Genomic DNA, 22,362 nt, shown 5'->3' on the forward strand with positions numbered 1-22,362 from the left:
TGTTTGGGATTTGAACTAAACATAGTATTACACTTCTTAGTTAACACTGTCTTTCAGACAACATAGAGAGAGGGGGGAGAAAAATCCTTTCTGTCAAACAACCATGAAACCTATAAATGTCAACCAGAACAAAAATATCTGTAGTCTCCTTTTCAACATTTTTTAGAGACTCTGACTTATTGAAAGATAACCTGCCAAGAAACATTTCCAACTTACACAGAAAGGGTAGGAAAACAGTATAGCAGTTGTGCAAATTTGTTAAGATATTAATTATACCACTTTTTCCCTGAAAGGTTTAGATAATATGTGATATTCTACATTACAATACATGAAATGCACTCTCTTTACTCATCACCTTTAGATGAACACCAAAAGAATTTTTCAAAGAAAAGACAAAAGAATAATGGATGAGGCTAAATGTTCTCCAGGACTTCCAGCTGTTTTTTTCTTTACAAAATTAATTTTTTAATTGCTGCAAGGGCCATGCACTTTGCACTCTTATGGGTTTTTTTATTTAACTTTATGTCATTAAAATATAGAACAAAATTTAATGAGAGGCACAGAAATGGAGAAGTAGGGAAGAGGAGATTTATTGACAGAAATGAAATTTGAGGAATAAAAAAGGTGGAGCTCTGAATAACTGTCTGAGGGCAAAAGAAGGTAATAGCGGAGAATAAAAAAGTGAAGGGTAAGAGAAGACAGGGGAAAAAAAGCATGGAGGAGTGAGAGAATATTTAAGAAGATGAACTTACTAATATGTACAGTAGTAAGTTCTTAGCCTCAGCCATATTTATTTATCAGCGTTTTGCAGAGAAATTTCCAGGTCCTTTTTCTAATTTGCTACATTTGATACCACCTTCAAATCCAAGTCTTACAAAGACAAGAATATCTGACTGCTTCTCTTACAGACATTTACAGACTGTCCAAAGATACATATTTTTGAACAGATCTTAGCCCTAAGATCCAATTTTCTTTGGGCATCTTCAATCAAGCATTCCATCCCATCCTTCCCCAGTTGCACAGAATCTATTTTGTTCCAGCTTGAAAGGAAGGGCTGCCTCTATAGATTTGCATCAGCCTAGATAGATAACTGATATCCACTTGATTACCTACAAATCAGACAACTGTCACCCTTTCTTTGAACTGCTGCTGAAGCTGGATGGGAATGCTAGCTGGATGCATCTGGATGTTCTCAAAGTCCACTTTAGCTTTAATCACATCAGCAAACTGATTGTTACTCTTTGGGACATGATCTCCCTCCTGCAGGTATCTATCTCCGGAATGCATATCTTGTGTACTCTTGTAAAGATGTTGTGGCCTAATTAAAGATGGGCCCTGTTCTCTAATTTGAACAAAAGCTCCTTTCCTTTCCTTTCCTTTCCTTTCCTTTCCTTTCCTTTCCTTTCCTTTCCTTTCCTTTCCTTTCCTTTCCTTTCCTTTCCTTTCCTTTCCTTTCCTTTCCTTTCCTCCCCTTCCCCTTCCCCTTCCCCTTCCCCTTCCCCTTCCCCTTCCCCTTCCCCTTCCTCTTCTTTTTTCTCTCTGTCCCATAACTTAGCATTTCCTTAAGGCTGTTTTCATGTTGAATGGATACCTGGGAACAATGCTTTGGGCAGTGATATTTCCAGCGATGAAAAGGCAGCCAAAGTTTCTAAAACTCATTAGAAGGATTCATAAATAAGTGGGGCTTATCTAAGTTGCTTCCAACATGTTTGCCAACAAGAATCCAATTACCTCATTTGCGATGAAACAATCCGCTGGACCTACTAAACTTTAATTCCGAATTTCCTTTTCTCATATACCATTGTGTTACAGTCTGCTGCTTTACAGTTACCATGTAGTTTATCTCATAAAGAAGGGCAATACGATATGGCAAAATGTCAGAGCCAGAAGTAGAAACATATTTCAGAAGGGTAGCTGAATTAGTTCTTTATAAAACACCATCCACACTAAATGGAATTCCAGCCAAAAGAGCATCACCAGAATTTTTTATTTATTATATATATATATTATTATTATATATATATATATATATATATATATATATATATATATATATTATTATTAAACAACTTTTTAACAAGATAAAACAGTAAATTTTTTTGAAAAGAAATACAGAAAATAAAGAAATATAGTGAATAGATAAGAAAGAGAAGAGAAAAGAGAAAGAAAAGAAAAGAAAAGATTATAAAGAAGCAGCTTCTGATCTTCCTAATGTTGACCCTTCATGTTGCCCACATTTCCAGCAGTTATAAATGCATTTATATTTACCCTTTCTCTCTAAGATTACATCATAAATTCCATCTTTCCATAGTCTACAGTTTCTAATCAGCAAACCCATAAATCACAAATTCATTTTTTTTCTTCAACAAAAAGTCCATAACGGGTTTCCCATCACTAATAAATGTAGTTATTGTTCTTTCCCTAATCAGACAAGTCAATTTTGCCATCTCTGCTAATTCTGTCATCATCACCATCCAGTCCTCCATTGTGGGTATTTCAGAGTCTTTCCATGTATATATAACAGTTTCGCAGCAGTTATCATATACAAAAACAATGTTCCATAACTCTTTTCTAATAGCAAGAAAAATTCTGGTTTCAGCTGAATGTTGATCTTTAAAATTCTTTGTATCACTGTGTGTATTTGAACCCAAAATTTTCTGGCTTTTTTTACAAGTCCACCAGGCATGACAAAATGACCCTTCATGTTGCCCACATTTCCAGCATAGATTTGAGGTACCTTTATGCATTCTGGATAGTTTTTCTGGAGACATTTACCAACAGTACATCATTTTATAAAATTTTCTTTTAAGTTATTACATAATGTAAATTTCAGTCCTTTTAACCACATATTTTAAGAGCATCTCCAGAAATTTTAACTTACCATGGGGTGACTTTAGACAGTGGGAAAGCTAGGGTTGAACCACAAAGCCAGGGCCCCACAATCAAAGGGGAGGCAATGAACCCCAATGATTAGCAGATGATGACGGTAACAACAAACTGCCCTATGGACATACATAGTCCACCAAGGACATGCCAACATCCATTAGGGATGACTCTCATCACAGCATTTCTTCAAATTCATTCTGTACTTGGGGGTCAAGATAGGAGGCTGGCTAGTGCTACAGCTGTGCCTTGTTTCAGTTTTAGTTTAAAATACTGTAACTGTTTTCAGCAAGAAAAGAATAATTATTCCTAAAAATTCAGTGGGCCATCAAAGAGCTTCCGCAGCGCAGCCCAGTATAGCTTATCAAGGAATAACTGGCAGGTTTGTGCTACTTTTTTTTTTTTCTGCTGTCACTTTTTTATTACTCATGAGCACATAATTAATTGATGAATTGGAGTTCTGCTGCTTTAAAAAACCAAAGAAAAGACATGTGGGGAAGATCAGGAATCAGATGAGTTACTGAATCTTAAACTTGGTCTGGGGTGAGGTTGCTGAAATGGTCACTTAACAAAACAGCAGGCAGATAGGACTAGTGTTAAAACGTGACATCCTTATTTTCTTGTTGTTGTTGGAGCAAGGATGTAGATAGTGCATGTGTTATTAAAAAAAAAGTTATAATAGTTATTAAAAAGTGTATGTGGTGGTGTGTACCAAATGATGGCCTGTCTAAATGGATGTAGCATTCATCCAGCTAGCCGAATCAAGGTCCACTGCATTTGTATAGTTATGATACTGTTATAATTTAAGTGAGTTTAAGATGCAGAACCATACATGTTCAGAATGTTTCTCCTTTGTTCAGGCCAGGAGGAGGAAACAGAAGAAATATATTTGCGTCATCACTGAATTAGCACAAATGGCCATCTCAAGGGAGCTGTATGAGACTATGGAGTCCAAGTTCTAAAATGATCTTGCCAGGAGCAGAAGGATGAACACTGCAGCCCATGACCTCATGAGAACTAGCCCTCCCCACCTCCCAAATAGGAAAAGAAGGATGTAACACCACAAGAGACTTCCTCAGAGTCTTCCATATTCATGGAATTCTTTCCCCCCACCCCCAACAGTTACAATGTTGAATTACTTTGCCAGTTCCAGTGGTGATATTTACTTATTAGCTGTGCAGTCTAATCCTCATATGCTCCAGGAGATCATGGACCAGACTTATTGTCAAAATTTAAGATACTTCCATACTTACTACAATCATTATTTTCTAAAATAATTCAGATCTGTGTTTCCATGTCCGTAAAAACAAATCAAACAGCAGTCAAGGGGAAACTGCTTTAAAACACAGAAATTTGTTTAGTCCAGCTAAATTCTGGATTAGACATTTTTCTTCCCTGCTGACATTTTTGTCCATGCATTTATGTAACTTTGTTTATGAATGCAAGGTTTTGCAAAACCAAAGCCTAAGTGGAAAATTCTTTAACAATAATTCCAAACATTCTCATTTATTATATTTTTAAAGACATGACAGCATGCAATGAAACATTTTCAAATGAGTAAAGAGGATGCAAATGACATAGTGACTTTTTAAAGATTAAAGACAAGTTTAGAAGTCAATGAGATTTTAATTAAATTAAATGGTACTTTAATGGGTACTTACTAGGGAGATTTATGGAAACATATAAATTTAGTTTCCATGAGGTGAAGTCTAAGCTTTTAAGAATTACCCTTCGTTGTTTTTTCCTCATGCAACATAATCCCCAAATATTTGTGAATTGTGACTAAATGCTGAAGTTTCCTTTTTCAAAAAGAGAGTTGGAAGGTTGAGGGGGGAGTTCAGTGGTGCCAATTTGTCTGCCTGTGTTCTGATTATTGGGTGCATTTTTAATTGGGGGTGTAAAGGAGAGTGGATGAAGGGGGAGAGAGGTTTCTTCCTTCAGGTTTAGTGATATCTGATATCCATCCTGAGTGCAGCCAGAAGGGCAAACTTTACTCTCAGGCTGCAAAGGAGGGAGGGAGACCCTGGGGAGGGGAATGGGCAATGGATTTGATTTTCCTTTTTCTATGCCTTTCTTTTGTTTTTTGCAAACTTTGCAGGATATCTGTTATTTCCTGTAGGCAGTGATGCCTGTTTTAGTATTTCTAACTCATAACTCTGATTTCCCCTTCCATTTTAAAGAATGGGATAAAAAAGTCCTTGAAAAGAAGAGGGGGACTAATGTGCACTTATTTGTTTACATATTCTCCCTCTTGACTGCCCCTGTCTCCTGTCTAGAAGTGCTATCCAATGACCCCTGGCACTGATTAAAGTTTCAAGATGACCCCGGAGAGCTTTCGTTACACAGGCTGGTCATAAAAGTTGTTTAAATGACTAGCTTATCCAAACTCAGGGCTTTCTCTGCGCAGAGTTCTGAGTCTGTTCAGTTCCCAGGCACAGAAGAGCCCATTAAAGGGCAGCCCCACTGAAGTACCACTTGGAACTTGTTCATCCCTACTCTCTGACTCAGCTCAGGCATCACACAGATCTACGGTGTGGTTTGTTTTTGCTTAGCATGTGATGGGAACCCAGCTATGGCTTATATTCAGCATTACAGTATGTGCAAACCCATCTATTATGAGCTATTCAACAAACTATGGTTAAAATCAACCATGTCTTAGTACAATGTGTGACCCTGGAATGCTCTCTCAAAACTAATCAGCAGACATGGTCTTTGGTAAATCAGTGTTTGGGGTCTAGCCATGCCTAATGTGAAAACCTCTTTGGGGAGGAGAAGCCACTCCGTGGCAGCCATTTTGCTTTAAAAATGTGTACAACACAGTCGCCAAAGTTTGACTGTGTCCACTGGTCAGCCCAACATTCCATGATCTCCTTGTGTAGATTCTGATCAGGAGGTGAGTGAGAAAAACTTGCAGTGGTGAAGAATGAGAGGTTCTTAGTCTGAGTCCAGAGTTCAAGTCTGCTTTTTTTGGAACTGCTCTACATGCCCCAAATATCCTTTCTGAAGGAAATATTTGAATTAATTTTAGTTAAGTACACTCATGTTCTCAATCAATCTTGTAACAAGATGTAGTGAGTGCTGAACACTAAACTGACTTGACTGCATGAGACATGAACTCAAACATGCATTCTTAATGTTTTGGAGAAGTAGAATAAACTTTGGTTTCAAGTTGCTGCCCTCTCGTAGACTTGATTGGACTCCGATGGTCTGCTCACCCTAAAGTTGCCTGAGGTATTTGGAGTTCTAAAGCCTAATTTTCAACTGCTTGTGGCATTTCTAGATGATATCAAGATGTTTGGGATTTTTTAAAAAGTTGAATGGACTGTGGAAACTTACCATAGCCTTCCTGAGTCCCAAAAATCCTTTGAAAAGGAGCAAAATGGAAGAAGCCCGCACCAGGCTAGGTTAAAAAAATTAATGCAGGTAAGTAATTTAAGTAAGATTATAGCTCTTAATTCAGTTTTGCAGGAAGAGTGCAGTTTTGCAGGAAGAGTGCAATATGAAGCAATTTTCAGCAAGTGAGATATTAGTTATGGGAAATATTTCAGAGAGTGCCCCAACACTTTTTTCTTAAGTAGGTTTATTTTATTTTGTTTTGTTTTATTTTATGGTTTACATTCAACCTTTTGTTCAAGAGCTCAAGGTGGCATACATTGCAGTCATTCCTTCAATTTTTTTCAACACTCAGTGATGGCTGAATGACCCAGAGAGCCTCTGTGGCTGAGAGTGGACTGCAACCTAAGTCTCCCCAGTTCTTTTCCAAGACTTTAACTGGTTCTGGTCCTCCTTACTGGATATATTCATCCAGAGGATAGGCAGCCATCTCTTAGGGATGCTTTATTTTAGATTTTTGCATCAAGCAGGGGAAGGACTCAGTGGCTTCAATAGCACACTTCTTAACCATATCCTTTCTTACTGATGAATAATTATTGCTTTTCTTGGCTGTTGCTGTTTCCCCTCTTTGGTGCTTCTTCTCCCTTCATCTTCCTTCCCCTGGCCCTAGTCTGGCTTTTTTTTTTTTTTTTTGAGTGATCTGAATAAATCAGTAATTGTGTAAGAAACTACCATGATTTGGCTGCATGCTAATCTTATGAAGGCAAAGTAGAGCTAAAGCAGGGGATTCTTGGATTCACCACTCTTTAAGCCTCCTTCAAATGATTGCTGAAAAGAAGGCTACTTTGGAGAGCTGACCTGAAACTTTGCCAAAAATCATCTCCCTTTTCAAGTCCCCCTTGGAACTTCTTCAAATCCTCCTGAGCATTCTCAAGGATCTCCCGTCATCATCATCATCATCATCATCATCATCATCATCATCATCAGTTATACCACTTTCTCACCCTCACCCCAGCAGCCAAGATTTAAAAGGCCCCAAATCCCTTTGGAGGTCAGGAGGTATCTACCCAGCCAGACAACTGGTGCTGATCAGAGATGTAATGGCTCTCAGCCAAAACGCCATGGATTAGACAAGAGGGAAGTATCTCAAAGTGGGAGCGACTATACGGGTTTGTTGAAGCTGCCTCTGGCTGTTTAACCTTTGGCCCCTCCCTGCAAGATCTCTCACCATGTTATGTTTCTGATTTCTTTTCCAAAATTTAGACTGCCTGCCTTATGGGAAAAAGGAAGGAAGGAAGGAAGGAAGGAAGGAAGGAAGGAAGGAAGGAAGGAAGGAAGGAAGGAAGGAAGGAAGGAAGGAAGGAAGGAAGGAAGGAAGGAAGACTGTCTACAGGACATCCATATACTTTCTCTAACTGTATTTCAAAGAATACTGAGAAGTAGCTTTCATCTATGTGAGGGAAGTAATATCACATACTAATTACCTGGATTTTATTTCCTTCCTTCAAATAGACCAAACAACAGGTCTATGATGCTTCTTAGATAAGTTATTCATAGATTTTGACATGGCTGTTGAACCATAATGGCTTAGTTCTTACATACTTTTAAGTCTTACTAGGAGGACTTTCTTATGTTAAGCCAAAAACAAATGGCTTACAAAGTACATTTTTAAAAAATGGTATAGCATGAAGTGTGAAGGCAGCCTTAGTGTATGTCAGCCTTCAATAACTGGGTTGAGAGAATGCATTGCATCCTACAAGTTAGCCAAGACAAACATTTTCAGAAACTTTTATTCCTTGATATATAAAATCCCTCCTTATCAGGAGCCTGGCAAGTCTTAAAATTGGGGAGGGGAACTCCACTGGAGAGTTGGAATTGAAGAATCAGATATAACTTTTGGCTCAGAGCAAAGCAGGATTTTTCTGAAACCAGAATTCTGAATAAATAATTATTTTCCTAACAAAATTCTTGACAAGAAAAGCCACTTGGGAAGCAATTTGAAGTAGTATAACACAGGCAGGAGGAAAGTTAAATGCTGTTTTCCCACTCCTAATTGCCATTCTAAAAACAGTTTTTCTCATGGAAATTGGGTAACATTGTATGCCTTTGTGTGACATTTCATCTGGCTCTGAGAAAACCTTGACGTGATGAGGGAATGGAGCAAGGAGTTTGAGAGGGGTGTGGATTCCTCTTTGAAGACACTGTCTTGGTTTCATCTTCTTTAGCAGGGCATCTGGGGGATGGATAAGAAGTAGAAAAGGCAACACTGAAAGGAGGGATATGGACTGGTGGATAAAATTATAAACAGCAGGGAGAAGAACTCACCTAACAAAAAGGATTTACAAGAGATTTAGGACTCGTGAACAAATGCATGAAATACTTTCATAACATGCCACTTCACACATTTGCACATGAGTACACACCAACTTCTCACTTGGAAAATCTAGGATGTCTGAGAGAAGACTTCTAGCCACAGTCAAGATATCCTGGGGTTGAGATGGTGGAGGGGGCAAAATTTCGATCATGCAGGGCCAGCTGCTTTCTGAAATGGCATCATCCCGTAAAAGTACACCTGCTGCATAAAAGAATAGTGTAGGAGGAAGTCAGGTTGAAACTATTTTTACACTGCTATCAGCACAAATGATCGCAGCAAAAACCACAAGGTTTGTCTTTATTTAGCAACAATCAACCTGAACCCAAGGTAAGCAGAAATGCCTGATTTTGGTGTTACCCTATAGAGTTACCTTTATCTAGCATTTTTATTCCTTCTTCAAAGGCTCTGGGTGCTATTCTATTGCAGCAGGACTCTCCTGGTATTTCCTTGTCCCTGTATCTGCCTTCTCATGAGACATAGGCCTTTTTATTGCTTTCTAAAAAGATGATTTCACTGATTTCATGGCTAAAATAGCCCATGTCAATGATATGGTCAAAGGATGCCGGGGGTATGGGATGCCTGTGGCCTCTTGAGTCTTTGGCTCCCTGCCGTTCAGTCCTTGTCAATTACAGTACATCCCAAAGCTGATTTTGTTCAGTCTTTGAGGATTTCCTGGCTTTCAGGTGGAATCTGGGTCAGTCCTGAAGAATAACTAGCTGCTACTAATTGGTGGCAGGGGCTCTGGTGCAGGGCAGTGTAAATGATTTATTTATTTAATTTTTATATAGCCACCCATCTCACATTCATGACTCTGGGCAGCTTCCAATTAAAACATAAACAATGCCAAAGAACAAAAAACAAACCCCCAAACCCCATACAAACAATACAAAGCATTAAAACAATTAAAAACCATACAATACAATCACTGGAAAAGCACAGTAACTGAAGAACTGTACAGCCATTTTATAGTTGCCACACCACTCTCTGATCCCCAGGCCAGATGACAAAGCCACATCTTCAGGCTTTTCCAGAAGGCCATCGAGGTCGGAGCCGGCCTGACCTCAGGAGGAATGATGGGATGGGTAGAAGAGAGGCGGTCCCTCAAAGAACCCAGCCCCATGCCACGTAGGGCTTTATAGGTCATCACCAGCACCTTAAATTGGACCCAGAAGCAAACTGGCAGCTTGCGGAGCAGAGGTGTAACATGCACAGATCTAGTTGCACACATAACTGCATTTTGCACCAACTGAAGCTTCTGAATACTGTTCAAGGGCAGCCCCATGTAAAGTGCATTACGGTAATCCACATGGGATGTGACCAGGGCATGAGTGACTGACTGAGGGTAGAGCCTCCTGATCCAGGAATGGGCACAGCTGGTGCACAACTTAAAAATGTGCAAAGGCCTTCCTAGCCACAATTGCCATCTGCTCTTCTAGCAGGAGTCATGAGTCCAGAAGGATCCCCAGATCGCACACCAATTGAAGAAGAACCATCCAAAATGTGATTTACTATTTGAAATGGTTAACATTGTTTAATGTTCCATTAAAGTTGACAGCAAATCTGTTAAAATATCATCCCAAGAGTTAGTTTAATAATTTGGGTTTCCATTCCCATATACTGGGGATTGCCTTCAGTGAACAAAAACAGTAGAGGAAAAAAATAGGATGCAGTGAAAAGAAAGTGCAGTGGACTCTCATCCCTGGGACTCCAGAGTCATATAAAGGGTGGGGCATCTTATGGGTGTCATTTTTGTTTTTGTTTTCCCATAGGCATGGATACAATATGATCCTGGAAATGTCAAAACAACAAGGCTAACATTACTGAGTTACGCTACTGTCTAAAGGCACATACTTGGTTCCTGCCAGGATGCTATCCTCACTGTATTTAAGTGCTCCTGCTTCAAAACAAAAGAAAAAAAGACCTTGGTTGAGTCACTCTATGTTCCACTCAGATCAGCATTCTTTGCAAAAAATCCCAGCAGCAATTAGTGGTCCATAAGAAAGGTGGCTATTTGGCTAGCCATCGCTGCAGACAGGATGCTGGGTTAGACTGAGCCTCAGTAGAGAGGTTTTATCTCCAATCCACCTAACCCTGCAGTACAGAAAGTTCTTCCATGGGTCCTGGGAAGACATTTCTGGGTTTTATTTGTGGGTGCACAGGGGCCAATTGCAAATGCTCAGCAAGGGACAGATGCTCGGCATATGCCCAGAATTATTTTTTAATATTTCTTTTACGTTCATTGAATGTGGATATGCACAGAAGACGAGGGGGTGGGCTCCATATCCAAAGTTATCTGGAAGAGTTTTCTGGTGTTTAAGAAGATCCTGCTTTCAGGATGGATGCCTGTATCTGTGTCTCTGAGTGTGGAAAGAAGCATTGGAGGAATTTTGTCCCTAACTTGGTAAACAGCCTGGCAGCATCCTACACAGCCTGAATGAGAGAGAAGACAGGATAAAACAGCCTCCTCCCCATCCAGAGCTCCTTAATTAAATGCATGGCAAGAACCAGGGGAAGCACATCTGGTTTCAATCTGCACAGGCCTTTGATGGCATCAGATGTTCTTTTCCCAAATTGGGGGTGGGGGTTGGAAATCTTGGCCTGCCTGTGGCAGCTCTGAGCCCAGGCTGGCTCCTATCACTGAACCACAGGGGCCCTTCTCTTTCCCTGCCATTGGTTGACCTTTACAGCACACTCACTCCCCCTCTGTCCTGTTATTCTCCCCATCCAGAGAGCACTCAAACCTGGTGAAGGAAGGTCCATGTTTTACCTGCTGTTTCCCTGCTTTTTTATTTTTTTTAATTTCCAAAACTATGGCATTTTGGAGGAGTTCATATTGTTTTGGGGCTCCACATTTAAGGAACTGTTTTCATTAAAAAGCATTGAGTTTGATGAGATGGGAGATCAAATGAGAGCCCTGTCTGTGGTGTTGCATCACCTGTGTATGATGAAGACCCTGTGACTGAGACCAATGTGTCTGTGGAGACACATGCCATAGGAAGCCATCCAGCAGAGAATCAGGAATGGTTGCCGCTCTTTTGTTGCCAGTAGGCCTGCCATGCAAGGCTGAGTTTTGTTAGGTAAAAGTTGAGCAACTTAAGGCAAATCAGCCATTAGTTTAATATAGGGGCAGGCACACAAAAGCTTTACGAGACAATCATTAATGGGTTGAGGGACACAGATACATCTTATGTATGCATGTAAACATACATGTAGGTACGCACACAAACTAACAATTTGCATTTTCTCATGTTAGCTGTTAGCTTATTCTTTGGCCAAAAATGAAGGGACTGGATTCTGTCTTACTTTAAAATAGTCCTATCATATTTCAGCTGTATCAACATGTTTGTACATGATTCTCACAGCCTCATTTTTTAAATGGAAAGCCTTTCTGCTAGAATGGCCCTTTTGAGCCTGAATATGGGAAATGAGTTCAGGCAAAGCAAGAGACTACCTGAAATAGAGCCGCACCAGTTCCTCAACAATCCCTCCAGCAATCAAAGCACATCCTAGTATGCCAGGTCAGCTGGGTTCTTTGGCACTTGGGTCAGAAAATCCTTAAAAAGCTTCTCTTTTTTAGTGGCAGTGAAAGGACAACCATAAGAACTTCACCTTGCTGGGTCTTCCCCAATACCCCAAGCAGATACCTGGGCAGGGGACTTACAATTAGGTCTGTTGCAACAATAATGAAAAAGCCCTCTTTTCCCCAGCAGTTTTTCTTAAGAAGCATAGCCAATTGCTCCTGGAGAAATCTGAGGATCTTGTCTTCACCTGTGAATTGATCCCTATTCCCCTGACCTTTTAGATTTGGGTAGAGGTGTGCTGTGGGGGTGGGGTGCTGCTGTTGATCTGGTTTTTCTGAGACTCTCTTTGTTCACATCTCTCCTTGTTCTTGTCCAGGTATATGGATTGTCTTCCAAATCTGTCAATGAGCAGCTTGGGGATTTCTTTTACAAAAGCACCACACCCCAAAGTGGCATGAGAAGCCTGGCCCCGAAAGGGAGTGCAGGAATACACCCTCAGAAGCTGTAGCAATGGCCACTCACATAAATGTTTACACTGGTTTAGAGAAAAGATGGAAGAGCAAGCTCCCTCTGACTACTCATGATGGACAAGTGACTCCTCCAGTGCCGAAGGTAAGATGCTTCTCAGTGGCAATTGCTGGAGAAGACAAAGGAGAGGCTTCCTGTTCTGTGGTGGGCTTCCCATGGGCATCTGGAGAGTTTCTGCAGGAACAGAACAGGTCTCTGTAATGCATAATGCATTTCTACATTCACATATAGGACAAAGAGAAAGAATGAATGTCCTATGCAGGGAAATATATTCAGTTTATTGACATGATCCAACAAAAGGTCAGCTGTTTTTACCACCACTGATTTTAATGGGTGAATCAAATTTTCTCTCCTATTGAAAGTGCTAGGAGTTAAGAGTTAAACTTTGAATAAATTGGTGCTATTGACACCCCCTCTTTTGCATCAACACAAAACAATGCCCCTGCAAATCCCTATCCTGCCTCTATTGGGACTCTCCGCCACTCATTGCACAGCTATGAAACCAGGAAGATCCAGCAGCCTTGCTTTTCCTCTCTGCAACATCCTGAGTATAAGGAGGGATGTTTAAATGGGGTTTTGTTGATTATTTTCATGTGACTCTCCGCCACTCATTGTTTAGATTTGCAGAGCCACCATTGTTTCAGGCAAACTTATTGGTTTTCTGTTCTGCCTTTGCTCTGGTCTCTCTTGAGCACATCACCAGCCAGCAGGAGGAGATCCATCAGTTAAAGTGTTGCTGCAAAAAATAGGGTGACCAGATGTCTTTGTGCCATTCTGCAATTTCTGGCTTCTGCTAGGATTTCTCTAGGCTGATTTGTCTGCTCCCCCTCCCCGCCCCCAACTCGGCCATCTCACAAGTCAAATATAATAGGAAATCAAGAAACACAGGGGAAGATTACTCCAAATTATAAAGGGGAATCTATGAAAAGTCCTAAAGTATCTATGCAGTGCCAAACAGACTCTAATTTGGGCAGAGAATCAAGACACCAGGGCAGAAATAGACTGAGAGAGGAGATGGTCCCTGCCATAATTGTGGCACTGGGTCTTCCAGACTGACTAGTCACTGGGCAACCAGATCTCTTTATAGGGAGACAGGATTGAAACTGACAGTTGTAGGAAACATGAAAATAATCAACAAAACCCCATTTAAACATCCCTCCTTACACTCAGGATGTTGCAGAGAGGGAAAGCAAGGCTGCTGGATCTTCCTGGTTTCATAGCTGTGCAAATACTACCTCCGTCTTCTGTAAATAAAATAGCGGACCTCTGCTTTCTCCTTCTCCACCTGGTGAGAAGTCAGAAGAAAAGTTGGCGTAATAAGAGAGAGGCTGGTAGGGATGGAAGGGGAGGCAACTGATATGAAAGCAACTCTGGAAACAAAGCACTAGCGGAAAGGACAAAGGCTGTGAGAGAAAGAGTTGCAGTGGAAGCTGGCCAGTGACCAACATACCCCAAACTCACTTCTGTTGGTCAGAACCACAACTGGTCATCTGATCTTACCTCCAGGGTAATGGATGCATTAGACTCACCTTGGATTAAAAGAAGGAAACTATTTTTTCTTTTAATCTGGCAAATGAAGTGACAACATAAAGGTAAAGACTCCCTTGAGCCCAGTGTAATTTTTATTGATTCCATGTAGTTTTCTTGGCAATTTGCTGTTGCTACTTCTGGGACTTTTTCCTTTACTTCCTACAAGCCTGAGATTTCCTAGTGGTCTCCCATCCAAGCCCCAGGACATTCTTACCTACAGTACCTTTCTCAAGATTAGTGGAGGTCAGCAACATGCTGCCATCTGCTGTAGACCAGGCCGTTTTAAGGCAGGGGCTGGAGAGGGATCAGGCCAAGATGTGTGACCCAGTGACCAGTCTGATGTCCAGGCAAGTCTGAGTCATTTTAAATTGCAGTTGGGGAAAAGGCCAAAGACAAGAGCTTTTGACTGAGCCCATTCGAGCTGGGAAACACTGAGTAATCAAGTTCATAATGGACTAGATACGGTAATCCTGTATTGTATTTACTTTGTCGGCTAGGTCGGAAAGAAAACACTCATACACGCTGCTCTATTTTCCTTTCGTTTGTTTTAGTGGCCCGAAGCAACACCTAGGACAAGTGGGGGGAAATATACTAAAAGTCTAACAGAAGCTAAGTTGATTAGCCACGCCCGGGATGGTTTCCTAAAGAGCCCCCCGCACGCCCCGCCATGCAAATGAGATTCTCCGGCAGGACCTTCAACTAATCCTCCTCAGCCGTTAATTAGCAAAGCAAATAAGCAGCCGGGCTTGGGAGTCATCTCCCGCGTCCGCCTGGGCTTCCTAGCTTTCGACTCTTCGCGGGGAGAGGGGGAGGAATACTTGGCTCCGGGCAGAGAAGTCGCCACGCGCGCGCGTTCCGGCTAGCGGGTGGGAAAGTGGATCCCTAAATGCGAGGGTGTGTGCGCCGAGGCCGGACTGGAAGGGGGAGGCAGCGGGGGCGGGGGGAGGAAGGAGGTCTGTGAAACGTCAGAAACAGCACAAAGCCTTTGCCACGTAATTAGAGGCTCCTGTTAAGTCTGGCTCTGCCCTCCTGAGGGCCCTGCGAGCTCCCCCGCCCGCTTGCCAGGCTGCGCCGTTGCAAGTGCCGGAGGGCCGCTTGGTCAGGAACCCCAGCAGGAAGCGGGCCGGAGCTCGCGCACTTCCCCAGCAGCCCCCCTGCCCTCACCTCGCGGGCGAGGGCTCCGCTGCGCCGCTAAGTCGGCCCGTCGGCAGAAAGCCTCGGCAAGACGTCCGCCCCTCCCGCCTCCGTTGCTCACCCGGCTGTCCAAGGAGCGCGCCCAGCCAGGGAGACGCAGGCGGGTGGCGGGGCTCGCGCTTCAGTCAAGCTCTGCTGGGACTGAGGAGGCGCAGGACGCGGCTGGATCTGCCGGCTCTGGGCCGCTCCGCGCGGCTTCCCCACCTGGAGCAGCCTCGCGGCCCCGGAAAACGGCAGTGGCTGGCGGGCTTGGCCGGGCGCCTTTCGTCCGGGACTCCCTCCGTCCTTCTCTCCCTTGGCTCCCCTCCTCCTGCTTGGCCGGGGGAGGCAAAGCCATGACTTCCAGCTACGGGCACGTCCTGGAGAGGCAGCCGGCCGTCCTAGCCACGCGCCTGGAGAGCCCCGGCAGCCTCGACAGCCTGCAGGCGAAGAAGAACTTCTCGGTCAGCCACCTGTTGGATCTGGAGGAAGCCGGCGAGTTGGTGGCGGCTCAGACCGACGAGAGCGTCGGGGAAAGCGGGCGAAGTCTCCTGGAGTCTCCGGGGCTGACCAGCGGTAGTGACACTCAGCAGCAGGACGGTAAGTGGCGGGGCCGGGGTTTCCCGCCGGCCGCGCGGTTCGCCGGATTGCTCTTTCGCCCTCCCCTTTCGGATGGCCCCGGAACAAAACAGTCTCCTGACAGCTAAGCATCTGATCCAGGAACCCGACTTCTTAGACACGCGCGCGTGCACACACACGCGTGACACGGCGTTTTCCAGGCTAGGTACACAAAGGAAGACTCGGAGGATAAAGCCGATGCATACGTGCGGAAACGATGCTGTCCTATTTTTAAGATAATGCGTTTAGAGGGGAAAATCTGCACCCATTCCACGGGGTTGGGCATCCCGGTCTCTGTCAGCTCGCAGGAACAAATACCTTGAAGTTAATATTAGGAGTCATTCCCATGACCACAGCTTCCCTTCGTTCACGAATTCAGAGCGGCTTAATGTTCATCACTCCTTTTTGACTACACCTAATTGGCAGTGCAAATTCACACCCCCACCTTTTTTCACATTTTACGGCGAGTGTGAAAAGATAACGAGAAGCCAGCACGTGTTGGGAGGGGTTCTTCTCTCAGGTTGTAAAGGCACTTCTAGTCCTGTGAGAGGCGTCGGAATATCAAAAAAAAACGGGCGGGGGGAAATAGAGATCGCCTTCAGCTCATGGGTGTTTAGGATAGAAAGCTTCCAACGGAGCCGCCTGGTCGTGCCCCATACTTGAAAGTCTTGGGGGCCCTCATTTGGGAAGAGAAAACCTTGTGGACATCAGACTTACTGCCGAGTAAGCATGCGCAGTACTAGGTGATCAGGCCGTAAAGCTTCCAGGCGCGCGGCCTCTTGCTCGGGAGAGTCCTCGGATCTCGGTTCCGGGGATTTGGAGTTTCTGATAAAGTGCGCCGCGCGCGCTCGTTTGAAAAAGCTGAGCGGAGTAGAAGCGCCCTTCAGAAAAACCTCTGCAGAAAGACAACGACCTTACTCTCCCGGCCGGGATCTGTGGCCGAGCTTGGAAGGGAAGGAGGGCGAAAGTTGAGCGGCCCCAGCAAGAGGGCCCTCAAGTCTGGCCTTGAAATGTGCAGCGTGAGCGCCGCCGAAGGTTTTGCTGCCTCGGCGACCCACAGCTGGGGTGTTGTAGGCCCAAGGCGAGCAGGCGGCCGCTCAGTTCTCGGAAGACTGAAGTTGGGTCCGTCTTTTTGGAAACACTTCTGATCGGCGTAGGGAAGCCTGGTTCCCTCGCCCCCCCCCCCCCATTTTGCTGTATACCGCAGAACAAGCTGGAGCTGGAGGCTTTTTCTAGGTATCAGTTCCAGCGGTCAAGCAGAGCTTTGCGGGGTTTGTTTTCCATGCCGTTCCTTGCTCCCCCTTAATTTGCCTCTCTTCCGCTCTGTCCCCTGCATGCTTCTCACCGAACCCTTACAAAAGCTTTTACCATTTCTTCACTAGGGATATTTAGCATTTTACTTCTTATTCAACCATCGCTGTGCTGCTGCACTAAGAACGTCGGGCTTCATTATCGCGGCAACCGTGATTAGGAAATGTCATAACCCACTAGTGACAAAATGGGGTTCCGCTGCCATCGATTTGGCTTGGCTTCAGCAGGATTACCCAACCTTGGGGCGAAAAGAGAATTTTCAGGGCAGCGAGGCGAGCCCTAAGCTGGCTCCAAAGTCTGCCCGCCGGCCTGTTCTCAGAGAGTTCCCGTTGGAAAAAGGAAACCGTCTCGCGCCCCTTTCCACCCGACGCAATCCGCTCACCTTCGCCTCTCCTGGACTGTTGCCCTGGTCACGAGGCCGATCAGAGCCCGGCCACTTTAAAACAGGCGGGTTTCAGGGAATTTAAGGAAGAAGCCTCATTAAAATAGGCAGATTTTCTTGGAAATAAATATGCTGGGGGTCAGAAATGAGTGGCAATCTGTCTGTGATAATAGCCTTTGCCAGAAGTAACTTCGAGTACTCTCCAGAGTTAAAGCTGCAGCCCTGGAAGTGAAGTCCAATGTGTTCAGTGGTACTTATTTCCAAAAAAGATGGGTTAAGTGTCACCTGAAGGGAAATACTTTTTCAAATAACCGATTGGGGATGGGGGACTAGATTTTGCAAGACAAGTCCTGCTGCAGAGGCGATCTCGGAAGCGTTTCGACGCCATCTAAACTCGCTGCAGAAAATGTCCCGCGGGTTTACCTATACGTGAAGACGGGGAACTCTACTTTGGTGTCGTTGAATCTCATCAGTCTGCACTTCTGAGTCTTGAAGTGTTATTTCCAGCGTCAAAGCATAGGCTTAGGATCCATTTTCGATCAAGGGAGTTCTGACCAGATTGTGAAAGGCGAAACTGCCAGCTTCTTCTTAATTTTACATTCATTTCGGTGAAGGACGAGGAGCACAGATTCGGGCAAGACGGCACATTCCCGTGATGTCGTCTTCGTTGCTGGACAAAGCAGGCAGATTCTGGAGAAAGCTACGCTCACTAAGAGGATTATAGCCAGGCTCTGGTCAGGGGTAACCTCTTCCCCGGGAATTATCACAAAGGATGTTCCGGTGGGAGTAGGAGAAGACCAGAGGAGTGGGGCATAATGGTATTACGGCTATGTGGAAGACCATTGGGTGGGCTTCGAAGCATAAAGCAACTATTTGCACAGTCACCAAGAAACGTGCAAAGCGGATCTGCTGCAGGACTGTGCCCTGCTAAAGTTTCCGGGTAGGGAAACTCAGTTCAAATATCTTGTTAACTTTCTGCCACCTCCTGAACATGCGCACCAGGAGATAACTAGCCAATTAATCAACTAATCCAAACCCTGCGTCCCCATAAAAGGCCGAGTTGCCCATCTTGACGCATCATTCCTTGAGAGAACTTGCGCCTGAGCAACGCTTCTTTCCATCAAGGTGACTTCTTTGACCCCTGAGAGGTGGCGGTGGTGGGGGAGAACCAGGGAGGAAAGAAGCACCCAAGGAAGGGTCACCGACAGGGCTATGGACCAGATTACACCGCCTGCAGAGGAAAAACGGTGTGCTTGTCGGTGGATTGCTGTGTTCTGGGAAGCCCCTCGTCCTTCCTGCGAGGGGGGCGCCGTGCCTCCTTCTCTCTGGCCGAGAGAAAGGAAGCTCCTCACCCCCGGCCGTTTTCCTTTGCCCAGGCTGGAAGGTTAGATTAGCGGGCTGCCCGTTTTCAAGGAAAAGGCTTGGAGTCGGAGAGAGACCTGTCTCTGTTGGAAGAGGCTCAAGAAAAGATGGGAGGGCTTGAGTGTCGAAGCCCATCAGGAGTGGCAATGATTTTGGGGGGGGGGGGCTGTGTTGAATTAATGGGTGTACTTATTGATATTCCGCGGCTTATTTTTTTTAAAAAAAAATAGTTCTCCAAAGTTACTGTGAGTCTCGGAGTACTAAACCAGAGAACCTGGAGGAATGAAACTGACAGCATCTGGTTTTTGAATTCTTCGTCCTCTTCTTTTCAGTTCTACCGTCTCAGCTTCCCTTACCTTTCCCACGTTGCAGAGGGAATGGAGGAGCCGGCGGGGAGATTTTTATAAGGCTAGCTCGAAAGTCGCAGCTCGCTCTCTAGTTCCCTATTCATCCGGATCATAGGCGGATAAATTCTTTAGCTCTTAATGAATCGCACAGCCGCTCTTCGCGGCGCAACGGACACCCTAAGCAACATACAAGAAGAGTTACACACATCAGTACCGCGGCCGCTTTCCGGCGCAAAGCCGGAATCCGGACTGCCCCGCCCGCCACTCTGGTGAGTAATTTGGTCATACGGACTCTGAGCCAGCTGCAAAGCATCTTTCTCCAGCAACTTAAGGAAGGAGTACCAGGCTTAGTTTCTCTAAAACTGCATGGCTTTCTCACTGGGAAAAATCAGCTTGTCAATAGCAGGTCTGAAGCTAATCCAACCAATCTGAGAATTAAAAACAAAACAACTCTTCACATAAAAGGACCCAAACTCTTTTTTGGAAGAAAAGGTTCCACCAAATGAGGAGTCAGTCTCTTTGAATTTATGCCCACTGGAGTGGAGGGCAAGGCATAAGCAACGTTTGACCCAGTTGTCATCCTTAAATATATGCTGCCCATTCCAGCTAACCAGAAAGCTTTTGGCATTTCCACCTGGGTTTAAAAAAAAAAAAAATTATGACGATTATATGAGTGATGAATAATAATCTGTCTGAACTGACATGATCTTCTGTTATACGGCCTGATGGAAAATCCTGTCTATCTCCAACGTTTGCCTGCCCTGGCATTCTAGATTCTGCCAAACAGAACAATGTAGCTATAGATTTCGGATCCAAAGGGGAACTGACTTGCTTTTCTGATTGCCTGATGAAGAACTGTATCTTGCTGCAAAGCTTTCCTATCCTAGCATCACTGCACAATGAAAAGGAGATTTAAAAAACAACAACTTTAGAACCCGTGGCAATTATTCAGATAAAAGCCAAACACAGAGTTGTCAAGATCAACATGAATTTGTTTCACGTAGTTTTTCAGGAGGAACTAACATACCAATGCAGGTCGGAGGATGTTGCGGTTTGCAATAACCGTTGCAGAAAGCCCGGCGCTGTTCATCACCTTGCTTCAGAACCACTTTTCTGCGTGTTAATTAAGAACCTCTTCAACATCCAGCCTCAACAGAGGTCTGAGTAAATCAAAAGTTGGCGCGAGAACTTGGGCTGTGGTCCAAATAAAGACAGGCATAACATTCGCTCTTAAGGAAATAGTCCTAGTTACCCACTGAAATCAATCCATCTGATAGTGATTCTGTCAGAAAAAGACATCATCTGGAACTGAGGACAAAATGTCTTGCATGTCACCTTACCTGATGGCCCCGCATTTCCTTCTAAAATGTCCCATCTCGGTTTGGTTATTAGCAACTGGTATCCAACCAGGGACGTTTCCACTGATCTAAGAGCTTCTTCCCTCTTCATTGTGAACTGTGTCTGAGTGAGCTGTTCAGATCTGATTTATTTATTCACTGATTAACTGGTAAAGAAGCAATGACCTTGAATAAAATCCAGCCTAAACTAAGCACTTTCACTGATAGCGATTTCAGTTTAATGGGCTTTCAACCAATTAAGAGGAACAAGAATGAATACCCTTCCCAACTTCATTTGCAGTACCTATTATTTCTCTGTACGATTCTCCTTTTAAAAGTGGCCCGATTTGGCTGGAACCCAATCTGATCTAGGGGAAAATGGGTACTCTCCATTGATTTCAGTGGTGCTTTTTCCACATAGAATTTGGAAGTACATTCCACTAAGCTGCTGAGCTGAACTCTATCCAGATTAGTCGATTTATATCCAGATTCTCTCACCAGCAAAATCGATTTTTTGAGATGATTAGTGGTGGGGTTTAGAGCAATTAATTGTTCAATCGCTTTGAAGAATTCCAAAATATTCATTCAAACTACAAATGCCGCCATAGTGCATTCCGCAGAACAAGAACAAAGGCACGGAACGCGAGGCAGAGGCGACCACACCAGTCCTGAATAACAAATACTAGTTGTTCATCTCTGTTCTGTAATCTGCATCATATGTATGTGCATAGAAAGAGAGCACATTCTTTTTAAAGAGAGAGAGAGATTAGTACGAATGCACCTCACTTTGAACGCAACAACAGTTTTCCTCTCTTGCCCTTGATTTGCAAAGGAAACGGGTTTGAAAGCCTGCAAAGGTAGTTTCCCAACCTCTTTAAGGATCGAGCCGCGCTTTTGATGTTGGTCAAACGAAGCCACTGGCGGTCTCATGTGGCCCGAAAGGAAGCTGCTGCGCAGCCTTTCTTTTGAGTTCGCGGCTCTCAAGGACTCGTTTCAGAACGCTGCCGATCCCCAGTTAGATTTACACCAAATAACCCAGATGCATTGACCAAGGCAGGGCTGTCCCGGTCTCCTCGTCTCCCCGTCCCTTGCATCCTGAAAGAGCCGCCCCGCAGCTCGAGATCAGGAAGACAGGAGCCCCCTGCCACCCCCCGCCCGATCCTGGGCCTTAAAACAGCGACGGGGAGATACAACTTCTGCCCTTCAGGGAATGTCGGCTTCTCTCTCCGCTGCTTGCTCGGAATAGTCGGAGAGTCCCCGCGAAACTCCTCGCGCCGTGTTTGAGGGGGAAGAGGGGTCCAGTGCCTAGTCTTGTGCACGGCCGTTTAGAAAGGGGGCAGGCTCGAATTTTGCCCCGGAATGCGCCGAAACGATCAGCTGCGGAGGCCCTCGGTCGCCTCCTTCCTTCCGTCGTTCCTTCTTCTAAATATCTCTCCCAAACCGAGGGAACTCGCCCGGGTCGAAGAAAATCAGCTTGGCGAGGCTGAAAAGGAAACTCCTTGAAACTTAGGGTTCCCACCATACGCCTCTCCACGATTAATTCGCGTTTGCTTTGTTCAGCCTAGCTGGCTGCGGTGCCCCACGCAGCGAGCTATAAGCTAACTGCTTGCCATGAATTCACCTCTCAGGGTGGATTGCCGAGTGGCTGTGGATGAGGTGGTGT

General features: G+C 44.5%; 1 protein-coding gene across 1 annotated transcript in view; it reads left to right on the forward strand.

The window, feature by feature from the left end:
- Positions 1-14,229: 14,229 nt before the first annotated feature.
- PRRX1 (paired related homeobox 1) overlaps positions 14,230-22,362 on the forward strand; it is a 73,085-nt gene continuing 64,952 nt past the window's right edge. Inside the window, exon 1 of the mRNA XM_088153440.1 lies at positions 14,230-15,942. Within this exon, the coding sequence (XP_088009566.1) occupies positions 15,699-15,942 (244 nt within the window). The 5' untranslated portion in view covers positions 14,230-15,698. The remainder of the gene's footprint in view (positions 15,943-22,362) is intronic.

Source organism: Python bivittatus, unplaced genomic scaffold (genome assembly GCF_059951505.1).
Source record: "Python bivittatus isolate LINGU-HERP-01145 unplaced genomic scaffold, Pbiv_v1 ctg000700_np1212, whole genome shotgun sequence".
Taxonomy (NCBI): Eukaryota; Metazoa; Chordata; class Lepidosauria; order Squamata; family Pythonidae; genus Python; species Python bivittatus.